Source organism: Hipposideros armiger, unplaced genomic scaffold, assembly GCF_001890085.2.
Source record: "Hipposideros armiger isolate ML-2016 unplaced genomic scaffold, ASM189008v1 scaffold_72, whole genome shotgun sequence".
In the NCBI taxonomy this organism is placed as follows: Eukaryota; Metazoa; Chordata; class Mammalia; order Chiroptera; family Hipposideridae; genus Hipposideros; species Hipposideros armiger.
The window spans coordinates 585,266-600,291 of NW_017731422.1; the positions used below are offsets into that span (position 1 = coordinate 585,266).

Here is a 15,026-nt window from a genome sequence, read left to right on the forward strand (position 1 = left end):
GGGGGGGGGGGGGGGCGGGTATATTTGTAGCATATCTGGGAAATTCTGCAAAAGTATAAGCCACCTCCAAGCCCTGCTGCACCTCCCCTGTAAGATCGCCCTATTGCACGACTGGTAGGAAGAAAGCTCGCTCTGGTGGGGCTGTGGTTACAGTGACAGAGTCAGAGTGAAAGAACCAAATGAGTACATAAGAAAAGACTGCATATTTCATCTGGGATAACTTCCTCAGGGCAGAGGACAAGTCAAGCACAACATTTATCAAGCAGACTGTTTTCTTGCAACTCTAAGAACTAATTAGCTGTTTTGTATGCTTTGATTCTTATGCATCAGCATTGTCACAAATTGCACAGAAGAACCACTCTCTGCAAACCAGTCACCGTTCTCAGCCCTCCGCAGGCATTACTGACTGTAACCCTCTATGTGTGCCATGTTATGATCTCCATTTTGCAGATGAGGAAACTGAGGCATAAAAGGTGAAGCAGCCTGCCCAAGCGAGTATGTGGCAGAGCCAGGATCCCAGCCCAGGCTGCTGGTCCCATAGGTCAAGGTGCTCTTGACCTATGCACATTATATAGTTAATATAATCCCTTATTTAAAACATATGGGGTGCTGAGTTCTTAAACAAGAGTAACTAGGTCATTTAGGAAAATGCTATCAAATCAGTTCATAAGCCAACAAATACTGATGAAACAACTGCCACGGTGTGTTCTCCTAAATACACTCAACAACCCAACTTCACCGTTGGAGTTCTAACTCAGCCGTCGATAAGGGACAAGGGGTGCCATACTTGGCCCACTCCACAGTGGGCACTCCATAGATACCCTTCCACAGATGAAAGAATGGGCCATTGAAAGAGAGTGTAGGACAGTCATAGAATGGCAAAGCCAGTCATTACTTACATTTAGAATAGTGGTGGCAGTTATTAAAGTTGTTAACCATTTTTATGTAAAAGATGTGGGCATTTGAGGGTGAAGCAAGGCAACATGTGGTTAAATCACTTCAGCCTGAGCGTTTGGAGGGAGGGAGAGTTGAGCAAGAAAGTCTCTAGGCCTCAACGCGGGAACCGATGACCCCTGAGAAAGTTAGACTCACCCTCAACCACCTCATTCCAAGTGTTCCAACATCAGCACTAAACCTAATCTATGGCCTGATATTTAAGAATAACCTGTTATAAGGTAGCCATAAAAAACTCACAGTTTTCAGCCTGATTCAGTCTGCTACATAAACTATAACCAGCATTAATAGCTTCAGTCAGCATTTATGTCGTTCCTTCTATTAGCACAATGGGTTTTACAACCATTTATGAGTTTCTGGATAGCGTAATAGAAAACACACGGACGGACATGTTTTCTGTGAAAGACGCAGGAAAGTTTTCTTTGCGTAAGGATAGACCAGAAGGGGTCGCCACTGCCCCATCGCTAAAGCCTGGGCCAGGCTACCGGATAGGAAGGAACCTACCCTCTGCAGGCTCCAGCTAGCACACCCTCCCTGGTGAGTTTCTGCAGCTTCCTCTTCTGCTGGCTCTATTCAGTCAGTCTCTCTCTGCCTCTCTCTCCTCTTCTTGATAAATAAACAGCTTACATGGTACAGGCTGTGTATGCAAAAGGAAACCTAAATGTGAAGACCTAGGTAATCATCTTTGTCTTCAAATTTACTGTGGCTTTTAGGAGATTCAGAAAAGTTATCTGAATCTGGAATTGTCTATACTATCCATAGTTCCCTTCATACGTTAAAAAAAAAACAAAAAACGTCTTATGAAAAGTGTGCAGAAGTTGTCCTACATTCTTTACCGTGCTGGTGTTTTAAGCACAGCCAAAGACTTGCCTTTAAAAAAAAATGTTTTGTTTTTGTTATTGTTGTTGTTGGGAATAATACTTCTGACCATAAAGCAAATATCAGGTTAATTTGTGGAGCTAGATAAGCAAGATGCTTCTTCACATGATCCCACGTAGGGCTCAGGGAGGAGGCTATACAGAGGACCTGTTTCTTCCTCAAGGAAAAGTCCCTGAGTTCTTCAGAAATGTGTCAGAGTGTCCCATTCACTCGACGATTCTCTCCACCAACTATGGAGCGTGTGGCTGCATCCAATAGCATCCTATGTCCCATTTCACCATCGTTATAAGACTTGAATCCTACCTTGGGAGTAAAGAATCATTTACTGGCCTCTTACTGGAAATTATTGGCGTTTGTCATTTAATTCGCCCTCCCATTCAAGGCCAAAATCCTTCCTAGAACAAACAAATAATAGCCATGGCAGCATGAGCAGCGGACTCTTCCCTAGCCCAGCTGACACAGCATGAGGGAACAGCAGGGAATCTGTTGAAGTTGCCATTGCATTTTGCTTTCTCATAAACCGCTATTTGTCTTTCCAACTTTTCCTGTTTTCACCAGTGCCTAGAAACAGAGCCCCGGGAATCACTTCCCACATACGAGCCCCTGGGTCTTTTCACAGCCAGAGCCCATCTGAGAACATCCTCCTCTCTGGCCGTGAGGCCAAGTCCAGTGTGCTTGGTCTGATGCCAAAGGTGGACATGAGTTCTCCAAACTCTCAGACCAAGAAAATGTGACACACCCACATGGCCTGGAGAGAACCATGCCAAACTCAAAGAGATGATTCCAGGCAACTTGGGAGCCTGACCATGTTGGGCAAGGCAAGAGGGAGTTTCCTCTGCTGAGCTCTCCAGGGTTCTCCTCACACCTGGGAAGTTCTAGGATGCTCAGATTAGCTTCATTTCTGCCTTGAGTAGCTCTCTTGCTCTTAGTCTTTCACTCAGTCTCTACCTCCCCTCCCATTCTCTCATAAACTTAAGTTCTACAGCCAGAATACTAAGAGATATCTTTGGTTAAGTCCCGCTATGCACCAGATTCTGTAGAAGGTGCTTTATTAGCAACCTGTAAACAACCATAGCCAGTGGCAGGATTCAAACTCAGGTCTCCTGGACACCAAAGTAGATGCACCACTCTGCTACCATACCTATTATCACAAGACCTCTCAGGGGATCCTGGTTCAGGGCTACCTGACACCCCCCCACACACACCCAGGCTCTTTCTGTCCTTTCCGCGATGATACCAGGACATGCTAACATAGCCACAGGGCCCAGGCAGAGGAGAGGAGGACCCACCAAACCTGAAAGAAAGCCGAGTTCCCATCTTCTACAACCCCGCTGCTATATCTGCCTCAGTGTGTTCTAAGGACCCAGCATAGATACTGTTTTAAGAGACAAAGGGACGGTGGGGATCAGCCATCCCTTACCTGCTCTATGTTCGAGAGTAGGGGTTGGCAAACTGTGGCTCATGAGCCACATGTGGCTCTTGGGTACGTTCCATCTCAAAAGTTTGCCGACCCCGGGAAGAGCCAATCCTGTCCCTCACAACAATTTAAAAATGATTCGAGAGCCATAAATATATTTTTATATAATCACCATTATGTGAATAATATCCTTTAAAAATTTTGTAAATGAAACTATGATAATTTTATTTTCATTTTCAATTTTACTTCAGAGCCTGCGGCTCATGAGCCGCAGTTTGCTGACCCCTGCCGGCTCTTCCGTCTCAAAAATTTTTCAACCCCTGTTCTAGAGAGACACTATGGATCAGAAGGTGTGGCTCCCAGTTTCCACCTGCTTGATAATTTTGCCTCATACGTAACCCAGCTATAACTGGGCCACCTTACCCTCTCTTTAAGGATTTTTCCAAGGAAGAAAAGCTACGTGACTTTAATTCCCCAAACAGGAAAGAAAGGTGAATGTAAATCTTTTTTTTTTTTTTTTTTTAGCTGAGCCATCCTGCCATCTGTTGGCAGCTTAGCAGCTGCTCAGCTCAGGCCGGGAATCGAACCGCTGTTGCTCAGAGCTCAAACTCTTGAGCGAGCTCTTAACCAACTGAGCCACACGGCCGGCTGAATGTAAATCTTTACAGAAGGTTTCTTGGGAAGAGGGGATTACAGTGGCTATTACAAAGCCAAATGTCCTAAAAATTCTCTTAGAACATCTATGTCCCACCTCAAAATCGCAGTCTTTATAATAGCACCATTTTTGCCCACCTGGCCTACACCTCCTCTACTCCCACCCCTCGGAACTCTCCTGGGCCTTCCTGCTACTCCAGCCCCCTCCGCTCTCCTAGATCTTTGGTCCTGAGCATCTTGTGTAGAGCAATGTGACCTCTCTCAGTTTCTAAAGAAAGGCTTCTTCCTCCAAAAGCTGAGGGAGAGGCGATATTAAATTCTTATTATTTGATTTTTTTTTTGTTCCCATGACATTACCACGCATGTTTAAAACTATTAAATGTCATCTAGGTGTGGACAGCTTTGTATTTTCTCTCCAAGAATATGTGATGGCCAGAGAAATTTACACTGTGGTCTCCCTTGAACCACAGCTGTGCATTTGTTTTTTTGTTTGTTTGTTGTTTGTTTTTGTTTTTTTCTTTTCATCCTTTGGTTAGATCGACATGCTCTTAAATGAGAAGATGAAAAGTAAAAACTTCATTCAGTCCTCCACTAGTATCTAGATATTTCTTTCTTCATAGACAAAACCCAAATAGGTGTTTCACTTTTCACCCAGATGTTTTGCTGTCACACAGACATTGTGACAGCATCGGTATGAGTACAGGCAGACTTGATATTTGTTGCTGAGAAATGATGTGAAGGGTCCTGGTAGGCTCTCTCTTCAGGGATAACTCCTTTAAACCTGATCATGGTCCCTGAGAGCAATGAGAATTCCAGCTAAAATCAAGCCATTAATAATAGAACACAATATGCTCTCAAGTTAGCTGGAAGGTATGGCATGAGGAGTGATATTCTGATAGCCACACTCTTGTTAGGGGAATAAGTGTATGTGAGAAGGGTCTACAGCAGTGGTTCTCAACCTTCCTAATGCCGCAACCCCTTAATACAGTTCCTCATGTTGTGGTGACCCCCAACCATAAAATTATTTTCGTTGCTACTCTATAACTGTAATTTTGCTACTGTTAGGAATCATAATGTAAGTATCTTTTTGTTTTCTGATGGTCTTAAGCAACCCCTGTGAAAGGATCGTTCAATCCCCAAAGGGGTCGCGACCCACAGGTTGAGAACCGCTGGTCTACAGCATGAAAGGAAGATGGCAGGTTGGGTGTACCCCCAAGGATCCATGGGGAAGTTCTTGGCACCCAGAGACACATTGCAAGTGGAAGAATTACAAGTTTTTGAATACACCAGCCCTGTTTATATCCTGGTTTTTCTTCTAACTTGTGTAATAGGGCTACGATTTTGAAAATATCTTTCTCTTTGCCTTTCTGAGGACATGATTCTACTCTGTCCTAGGCATCCATAGGCCCCCTGAGAGATGAGGATTTCTATAGAGGAATTCCCAGAAAGACAAAGGAATTCAATATTTAACTTCTGATACTCAAAATAGCATTTTCAACAAGACAGTAGCCTTGCAAGCAAGCAGCCTTGCAAGCAAGCTATTGTCTAAAAATGTCCTAAATTCCTTTATTTCTCAATTTTAGCACATGAAGAACCAAGCGTGGAGGGCTCAGCTCACAGAGGAGCTTGCTGCTCTGTGTTTGATGGACTATTTGACATAGGAAAAAGAAAAGGGAGGCCTGCTCCTTCCTGCCCAGGGAATTTGGGGATAAAGGAGGAGAGGCAGGGGGGTCAGGGAACTAGAGATATCTAGGAAGCCCCGTGGGGCCCTTTGCTCAGGTATCTTTCCGGGGTCTTGGAGGAAGGCCAACAGCCCACCTCTGACCACCCCAGGGTCAACATCTCCTTGGTTACTCTGGAAGGAAGTGGAGATTCGGTGGAATTGAGAAGAGATGCAGGATTTGTGTTAACTTCCCCAAGCCTTCTACCCCTAGGGCCCCCATCTCCCAGATGCCATGAGGTGACAGGGGCCTTCCCCCCAACACTCCTATTTACTCAAGGAGAAGGGCAGAGAAGGAGGCTTTCTGAGAAACTGAGCATTTGTTATGCAAAAGCAACTCAGAATTCTCTAGAGGGACTATTTAGATGATTACATCAGACTAGGTAATAATCCAGAATGGACTAACTTGAAGTTGTTATTTTCCCACTACCCAGGAGTCGGGAGCTTGTAAGGAATCCACAGCAGTTAAAAACAAAAGCAGGTACCTTTTCTTGGTACACCCAGGGGTAGTTTGAGTAGCTTGTTTGGACATATGTTTGTGCCTTCGATAAATCCAAGACTCAATTTCTTTATCTGTTAAGTGGGGATCAATAATTATTCCCATCTCAACAGCATCGTTGTGTATTTAAATCATAGTTGGCATAAACAACCCAATCCACTTCAGAAATTCAGTAAGTACATTTCTTGCTGGTGCTGCGCAGTAGGATTAGAGCAGAGAGGAACCCAGTGGAACAGAAAGTGCTTGGCCTGGGACCAGCCCCCCAAAGCCACCAACTCCTTCTCTATGGAGAGTTGACCAGACCTCCATTCAGGCTGCAGACACCAGTCAGAAGTGGACCCCTGGTTCTTATCTCTCTGCAAGTTCATATACCAGAGAAAAACCATGCATGAGAAACCTAGTACATTCACCTGGGCCCACAGAGCTGTGCCTGTCCTTTCAAAGAGCACCTTTGACATCTGCTCTGCTCCAAGTGATTTTTGAGCCCCAAGGGGTCTGCATGGCTGCTTGCCGATCAATATCCCTGGTGTAAAAAGCAAACTGGGGCTGAGCTGTGCTTACAAGAGCTTGTTGGAGGCTGAACTAGAGTCTTGGCTCCCTGGTCCCCATTCAGCCCCCATGCCCTGGTAAGAGTATATTATTTTCTTAGCTCAAATTGCCGTTTCCAAGTCATTATTTCTCTATGACAAGAAAACAATATTGGGTCTTATGTAATATCAACCTCAATGAATCTGGAAGTGATCATGGAATGGGTGGATTTTTTTTCCCTCCTTAAAAAAGAGAAAAATAAATTTGAGATTGTTTGCATATGGCTGAGAATATTTATGAACTATTCCCCCTTATTTCCTCATCACATATTTTATCCAATGCATTTGTGTGTGGTACAGAATACATCTTTATGGGGAGGGTGGGGTGGAGAGGAGAAGAAAGCAATTAAAAGACTGGGTATCCATCAAGTGCCTGGGATATTAGTGGTCCTGGGTCTTGGGGTCCCCTGGCCTCAGGCTTGCTTGCTGTGGTCTGAGGGTAACCCGTCCTCCTCCCCAGAGGAAATCTTTTGGAGGGAGGGTTTCAAGTTCAAACACTGAAGGATTTAACATCTTCTTATCACTCTGGTTCCTTTCATATCCCCCTCCCTCTCACCAGAGCAAAAGCTTCAGCACCAACTTTTTCATAACCTGGGTGCGATCAGCCGAAAGAGATAAATTCTATGGATGCCAGATTGAGTCAGGGTCAGAGGAATGCATTGGCAGGTAGGAGGGAAAAGAACTGGCAGAGAATGTATTTGTGCTGGCATTTGTTATTCGATAATATGGCAGTGCGTTAGCCCATGGGCCTGTGGCATCTATTAGGTTTTAGGAAAAGTCATGACGTGACGTATTTTTTTCTATGTTTTTTGTTGCAAAAATGTGTCATGACTTTTCCGACAACCCAATATTTCCCTCTGGCCATGCCTCTCAACGTGGCTTGTCACTGAGAAGGATCCCAAGGGAGCATAAGGGACAGGGCTGTGGCTGCATATTAAATCAGCAAGAGAAGCAAAGCTCTGGGTTGTTGATTGCCTCCTCTAGGGACTGGGCCTTAGAATTGGGGCTTCATAGAATCTCTCATTCTCTGACACACCTTCTATTTTTTTGGAACATACTGAGCAAGAATATGGGGTGAGGGACCGAGAGCAGGATGACTGCCACATTTGCTGATGCAATAGCAATAGCTGTCATTAACTGGAGTGCCGATATGGGCTAGGCACTGTATGAGGCACTTTCCCTGCATAATCTGAGTTAATTCTCACAATGGCTTTATGAGGGTTAGGAATGTGTAGTCCCATAGTTGAGGTGAGAAAACCAAAGCTCAGTGGAGTTCAGGAACTTGCTCAACGTCACACTTAGTAAGTGCCAAGATGAGGGCTGTCTCCAAGATTTGTGGGGTCTGAAGCCAATGCAATAAGTACTAAGAAGGAATTTCAAAAGTCAACTTCAAGGCCTTGGAAGGGGCCCATGTCATTAAGGGACCCTGCAGCCTAAGTTCCAGCAGCATCGCATTAAATCCACCCTGGGTAGGGTCAAAATTTAAATACAGCATTAGCTGCAGGCCATATGGTCCCATTCCTGCTGCCACATCGCCTCTTTTCTCTACCACAATTATCACCAACTGAACCTTCACATTCTCGATCCAAAATACACAAATGCAAGTGATGAAACGGACATACGGAGGATGTTCTCAGAACATGGCTACTTGGTATGTTACGTGGTATGTCACCGTTGTGACACAAGGTAACAACCATACCCATTGCCGAATTTTATCCTTCCATTTCAAGAGATCACTAGAGAGAGAGTTTAAATTTATCCAGAACTGTCTTCCCAAGGAGTTTCAGTTGCTGTTCTAGGTCTCTTTTACCAAATGTCATAATACTTCCCAGACCAGGCAACTTGGGCACAGACTTGAGCAGCGGCCTGCTCAGGTCTCCAAGGGGCATTTGGAATCGGACTCTTCAATGTCTCATTTCCCATCATATGTCCCTCTCCCTTAGATATCAGTTGATCAAGTCCCAACAGACACTCTGATTTTTCCTTTTTCCATTATAATCAAGATTTTGTCCTAATTTTTGTAACTGAAAGGGATTTGAGGAAGCAAACAAACCCAATATAAATCACAAATGCTTGGGGGGCAAGGGAGGCGTATAATAAGTATTGTTTGGTGCCCACCCTCTGCTATTGCTCTTGAATAGGCTTGCAATCCCATCCCAGTCTAGATAATTACTAGGGGGAATACAAGCATTTTTCCCAGCCCTGCTCACTCTGTTCTCCCAAACTGGAAACACAAAGCAGATGATGAAGTACAAGTTCAAATGCCACATCAGGGAGAAGGAAGTATTGAGAAACTATGTCCAACCTCCAGTCTGTTTTCAAACATTCCAGTGAGCATTCAATTGATTTATCTTGGGCTGGTGTCATTTCATTGTCTCAAACAAAAGGCCTTCTATGAAAAGACAAACGCGGGTTATGAGGAGTGGCTAACAGAAGGCACATTTGGGAAAATCTGAACAAGGGCACACTGGACTCTTCCTCGAGGGGCAGCACCCCCCATTTATCTGCTGGGATTAATATCAGGACTGATTCCTGTGATCTCAGTGTCACGCTGTAAACCAGGCGATGGGGCTGATGACACAGGTGCAGTGGCTACTGAAAGACACATCTCTGTCCCCTGAGCTCAGGTGGACAGCTCCTTAGTGTCCTAGGGCTGAAATGGTCTATGAGATTCTCGATGGAATGACTCAGTGATGGCGGCTTACTGGAGTTCTTCTTTTCAGTATTTTGTTCTGCTCTGTGTCTAAAGGAATTATTGGAGAGATAATTAATGGGGCAAGACTATAAAAGTTTTTGTCCACATTGTCTTCCTTTGGATGTTTATTCTTTGAGCTGTATCCATGGCAGATTTCTGTGCAGTTGTGATTGCGCATTTCCAGTACAGCCCACAGCCTGGTACATTGGCCTTTCTATGTTTTGGACAACACTGATTTTTAGAACACTCTTCTCTGGCTTAAACTCAAGTATGCCTCCCTGATACCCACTGATTCTTTGAGGGCAACACCAAACATGGCCTCTCACTTTTCTCAGTTCTTGCCTTCCTGGAAACCTTGTCCCCTCCCTTCTTTGGTTGGGTTAGCCATAGTTAATACTTCCACAAAACCCGGTGCATATCTCTGTCCTAGGACTGCTGTACAGTTGTCATTTACGTATTTAATAGCCCTTTCTTTATACAAAATTATTATGTGAGTTAATTATGGATTATTGGAAAAATATACACAAGCAACAAAGAAAAATGAAACTTGACTATTGTTACTGCATCTTCTGGAAATAAGCACTAAGCTTTGATATATATTCTAATGGCTGCATATATATATTTCTTCCCCTTCCCTCACCCCCCCCCACACACACACACAAAATAAAGGATTAGCTAGCGCCTATTGTTTGGCTAAGTCTTGCTTTTTCAGGCCATTTAATACTTTTCTACTGCATCATGTTTAATGGCTGCCAGGTATTCTGTAGTGTGTGGGGAGCTGGCAGTGTGGTGAAGGGTTTGGGATAAGCTACTTTACTCTGAAGACTGTGGGTGTATCCAGTGGCAAGGTTGACTAAAGACACTTCTTTTGCTGTTCCATGCCAGCCCTTGAGAGAGGCCTGACTAAGGCGCTAAAGAAACTGGATGACTACCTGAAAACCCCTCTGCCAGAGGAGATTGATGCCAACTCCCCCGGGGAGGATGACAAGGGGTCCAAGCGCAAGTTCCTGGATGGGGATGAGCTGACCCTGGCTGACTGCAATCTGTTGCCCAAGCTCCATGTGGTCAAGGTAAGAGGCTTCTACCTGCAAGTGGTTGCCAGGTCCAACTCCACCTTAGGCTGGGCTCACCTGTGTGGTTAAGGCAAGGGCAGTGCCACCTGCTGGTTGAGAGCCTGTGTTCTGAAGTCACTTGAATAGGAACCCAAAGTCAGCCTCCACTGTGTGCTGGCTGTATAGCCTCTCTGAGGTTCAGTTTTCACCTGTAAAATAGGCATATATTGCTTATTTCTAGGGTTGTTGGGAGAGTAATGTGGTGTGAAAGTGCCTGGCATATTGTAAGAGCTCAATATATAATAGTTGCTATTGTCATGTTATATATAGTGACATGTAGTCCTAGCACTCAAAAGGCCTCTTCCTTGTCTCGTCCTCATAGGTGTTCACTGACCACACCCCCACATCTCTATTAAATGTGCCCTCTGAGGCACGTTTTCTCTATGCACCACCTTCTCATTCCCTCGAGCAAACTCCCCAGGGCAGGCAGGCATCCACTTCCTCATCTATCAGTTGACAAGATAGAGGCTGGAAGAAGTGACACCATTTTTTTTTTTTTTTACTGTTGTTGCACTTTCTGACCATCTTCGACAGGCACTGTAACCCTTTCCTGTACGAATCTTAGGATCTGCAAGTTGGAAAGAAGGGAATTCAGAGGTTATCCAAAACAATTTCCCATCCCAAATGGGGCCACTCTCTGTTTGTGACAGGCTCCTCTGCAGCTCTGACTGCACATTTCTGATCATGTCAGCCCGACCATTTTGGACAGCTCTGATTCTTAAAATAACCTCCAGACGGCCTCCCTGCTCCCCTTCATTCTCTGGACCATCACAAGACAGGGCTGCCTGTACTTTCATCTCATTTGAAGACAGCAGTTGTATTCTCCAAAGTTCTCTAAATTAACTCTTCTTCTCACATCCTTTCCCGACCCTCACCAGCCTAGAGAAAAATACAATGGGATTGTAGAGTTGCACTGTTCTCTACTTGCACATGTACTTATGTCCTATTGTCTCAGTCAGACAATAAGCTCTGTGAGGATAGGGCCTTCTCTTAGCATGATGGTGGCCCTTTAATAAATACTCATTGATTGGTCGTTTCATCACCTAGTTCTGTCTTTATGATACCCCGTTTCTGTCTACCTTTCACTGGGAAGAATCAGATGTAGTCATTTATCAGCCGAATATCTGCCTGTTGTTTTTTTCACCTGAAGTCCAGGCTAGAAATGCAAGCTTCCTTCCAATCACAGCACACACAAGCTTGAGTTGAAATCACTTAGCTGGGTGTGCACTGGTGTTCCCATGGGCTCGGTCTGAGCTGGAGGCTGGAAGGGAATCATGCATGCTGGTGCTGGTGGCCTGAGCAAATACAACCTATTAATATGAAGACACTTTGGGTTTGGGGCCAAGCCAATGGTCAATTGTAGGTTCAGCCAAGCTACATCTCTTTGAAGTTATTAATTAGCATACCCTGCTCCACCCCCAAAACATCCTCATTCTCTTTTCCTGAGGCACAAGAGGCACCAGTAGGGATGATATGATTCCAATTCAGTCATACTGTGTTGGAGTGATGTAATGGCAAGATCCCCATGCTAGACGTCAGGGAATCCAAGTTCTAGTCCTACATCTGCTACCAACTGGCAGCATGAGCTGGGGCAGGTCATTTACTTTTTTGGAATTGTTTTTTCTCATGCCTAAAAGAAGAGATGTGGATTATGTTCTTTCTTGCTTCTTTTTCCTCTCTTTCTTCCCTCCTTCTTTCTTCTCTCTCACTCACACATGTATTGACTACCCACTCAAGGATCACTTGTCAAATAAGGTAAACAAATGGATCTCCCAGACCCTGTACCTCATCCTACGATTTCTCCAGTTCCTTTCAGCCCTTAAATGACTAAGTTACACCCCTGTCCTTGGATGAAGTTCAGTGAGTTGTTCATTGAGAGAAGCTGGGAATCAGAGGGAGGATGGCCTGTGAGGGGACAAAGGCTGGGCCTCGCCTCCTGTCTCCTTGGATTTCTGCTGATGCAGCTTATCAGATCCCAGAGACCTGGCAAACCTCTGAAGTGCAGAAGGAGTGAAGGGGGAGCCAAGTCAGGCCTCCAGTTTGGCTTCCGATGCCAAAACTTAATCTGGGCTGTGGGAACTAACTGTTTTCATATGAAAAAGCAAATTCAGAACATGAGCTTGGAAGTTCCTGCAAACGTCAGAGCTTCCTGTGTGAATCCTCACCTTCTCACTCTTGTGCGTGTTTTCTCCTCTCTCTCTCTCTCTCTCTCTCTCTCTCTCTCTCTCTCTCTCTCTCTCTCTCTCTCTCTCGCTGTCTTTCAGGTTCATCTTCATTCGTGGAACCTGAGTTGTTTTGGCCCAGGCTTCTCTCACTAAGTGCCTGGTTTGAACTTTCATTGTCTGGCTCCCTTCTATTTCTCATCTCCCCAAGTCAAGCCAACACATGAGGAAACAACCAGTTTTGCAACTAACGCAGGCATGCAGATCCCGGCAGGGAGAACATGGCGGGCCTTTCGTAGCCTCCACTGGGACCCTCACCTGGCAGAGTGATCTGTTCAGCCCCTGCAGCAAACAGGAAGGGAGATATGTATACACAAATACATATTCATAAATTGCATTTCTGCTGTTTTCAAGTTCATATTATGTCCTTTAAAATCTTGCAAGTAAATTCCAGCATGGAGAGACTTGAGGCTGCTGTATCGATCTGTTTGTAATCCAGTAATCCAGCTGCATGGATTTGCTCCTTGGCCAAGACAACCTCTTCTAAAGGCTCTTGGGCAAACCCAAGGGACCCTCATCTTGCAGTGAACAGACAGAGACTGAGGAGAACTGGCAGGGGGTGTTGGCCCCAGCATACGCTCTTGACAAGTGATCTGTAAAAACACTCTGATTCCAGCACCTTTGCTTATTAGTCACACCTAAGCAGGACAGAACATTGAGGGGGTGCCTTCTTTGGTGACCACACCAAATTTAGTATAAAGAAGTGCTAAGTTACTAAGTACTAAAGAGCTAGGAACATAAAATGTACCACGAGGTCCCACCTTCAGGACGCAGCCACTACCCCCAGGATGGGGTGGGGAGGAGGACAAAGGCAAGAGGTTGGAATGATCAAAACTTAGAAACTTAGATGAGGGGCCCTGCAGAGCCGAGCCCTGGACCTCTGAGGTGGGGCACAGCTCAGCTGATTCTGGGGGCGGAGTTCAGAGCATGGCCCATGGGATTAGGACCCATCTTCTGCAGTGCAGTCACTGTTGTGTGCTGGCCTTTCTGAGCTGGTGTGATGACATTGGTTTTGCAAGTGCTGGCAGAACAGCAAACTGGATTCAGCTGCTGCTACTGGGGAATAAAAGACTGACAGGAACAGGAAGCTAACAAGAAGAGGCGTGTCCCTTCTCCCTCCTCCAGGCTGCAGCGTCTCTCTAGTGCCCCCTGTTGGTAGAGCCTGACAGGGAGTTGCTGGCAAAGCAGACGTGTGATTTGCAGTCTGAACCCCAGCATCACAAAGAAGCAAATACAGGGGTAGGTTTGAAGATGTAAATAACAACAGCTGAAAAACTGCCCCAGGCGATTCCGAGTAAAGCTGTTCCTTTATCACTTACATCGGGCAATGTGGAGAGAACTGGGATTAGAAAGCAGGGATAATAATAAATATTAGTGATTACTCAATAATATTGGTTGAATTAATTATTTTCCTGTGTAACATTCTGCAAGCCCCTAAATCTTTTGTAGCTTCAGTTTGTTCATTGCTAAGGATCTTCAGTCTTTACAATTCAGTGACTTATTACATTTGACGCTAAATGCATTTTGTCTGATGTTAGGATAACTGAGGATGGTAAAGATTAAATACAACTTCAAACCCTACTTATTTAACCTCTCTTTACCTTACTTTTCTCATCTGTAAAATGGGAATACAATACACTTTTCCTTACAGAGTTATTTAGAGAGTTAAGGAGCTTGCAAGTTGCTTAAAGCAGTGCCTGGAGCACAGCACATAGTATATAAATGTTTATTTTTGTGGTAACTCTTTTTAACAAGAGCATTATTGAGATTATCACAGAAACGCAGAAGCTGTGGTTCCTGTCCTTATGCTGCTCACAGCTAGGAAAGTGACAGAGGACACCAAAACAGAACTGTGATCCAGAATAGAATAGATCTTAGTGTTGTAATAGAAGTTCAAAATCGATGTAGAAGAATGGAGGGGGAAATGCACCCTCCTTGGAAATGGAATCCTATCTATGAGACTGAACTTTTCATGCTTTAGGTCGCCATGGTCTTTCCCTCAGAACAACTTTCCAGGGAACCCCGTCAAAAAGTTCTCAGAATATCCAGACATTGACAGCAGAACAGTAAACCAAGAGCGGGGCCCTTCTGAGAGTGAGGCCCATGTGACAGCACAGATCCCATGTCTGTGAAGCCCTCACTGGCTAGTGAGATCTTATGAAAGAGACCACCTTGCCCCAACCTATGAAGAAACGTGCAAGTGGGCAAAAGGTGGGTCTCAATGAATTATCATAGGTAATGTTTCTTGAGCACTATGAGCCAGCCACCTCTCTAAACATTTATGTGT

General features: G+C 44.8%; 1 protein-coding gene across 2 annotated transcripts in view; it reads left to right on the forward strand.

Moving 5' to 3' along the window:
* CLIC5 (CLIC family member 5) overlaps nt 1-15,026 on the forward strand; it is a 111,901-nt gene that overhangs the window by 91,755 nt on the left and 5,120 nt on the right. For both annotated transcript variants that reach the window (XM_019642737.1, XM_019642738.1), the window contains one exon: nt 10,291-10,475. In XM_019642737.1, the coding sequence (XP_019498282.1) occupies nt 10,291-10,475 (185 nt within the window). The remainder of the gene's footprint in view (nt 1-10,290; nt 10,476-15,026) is intronic.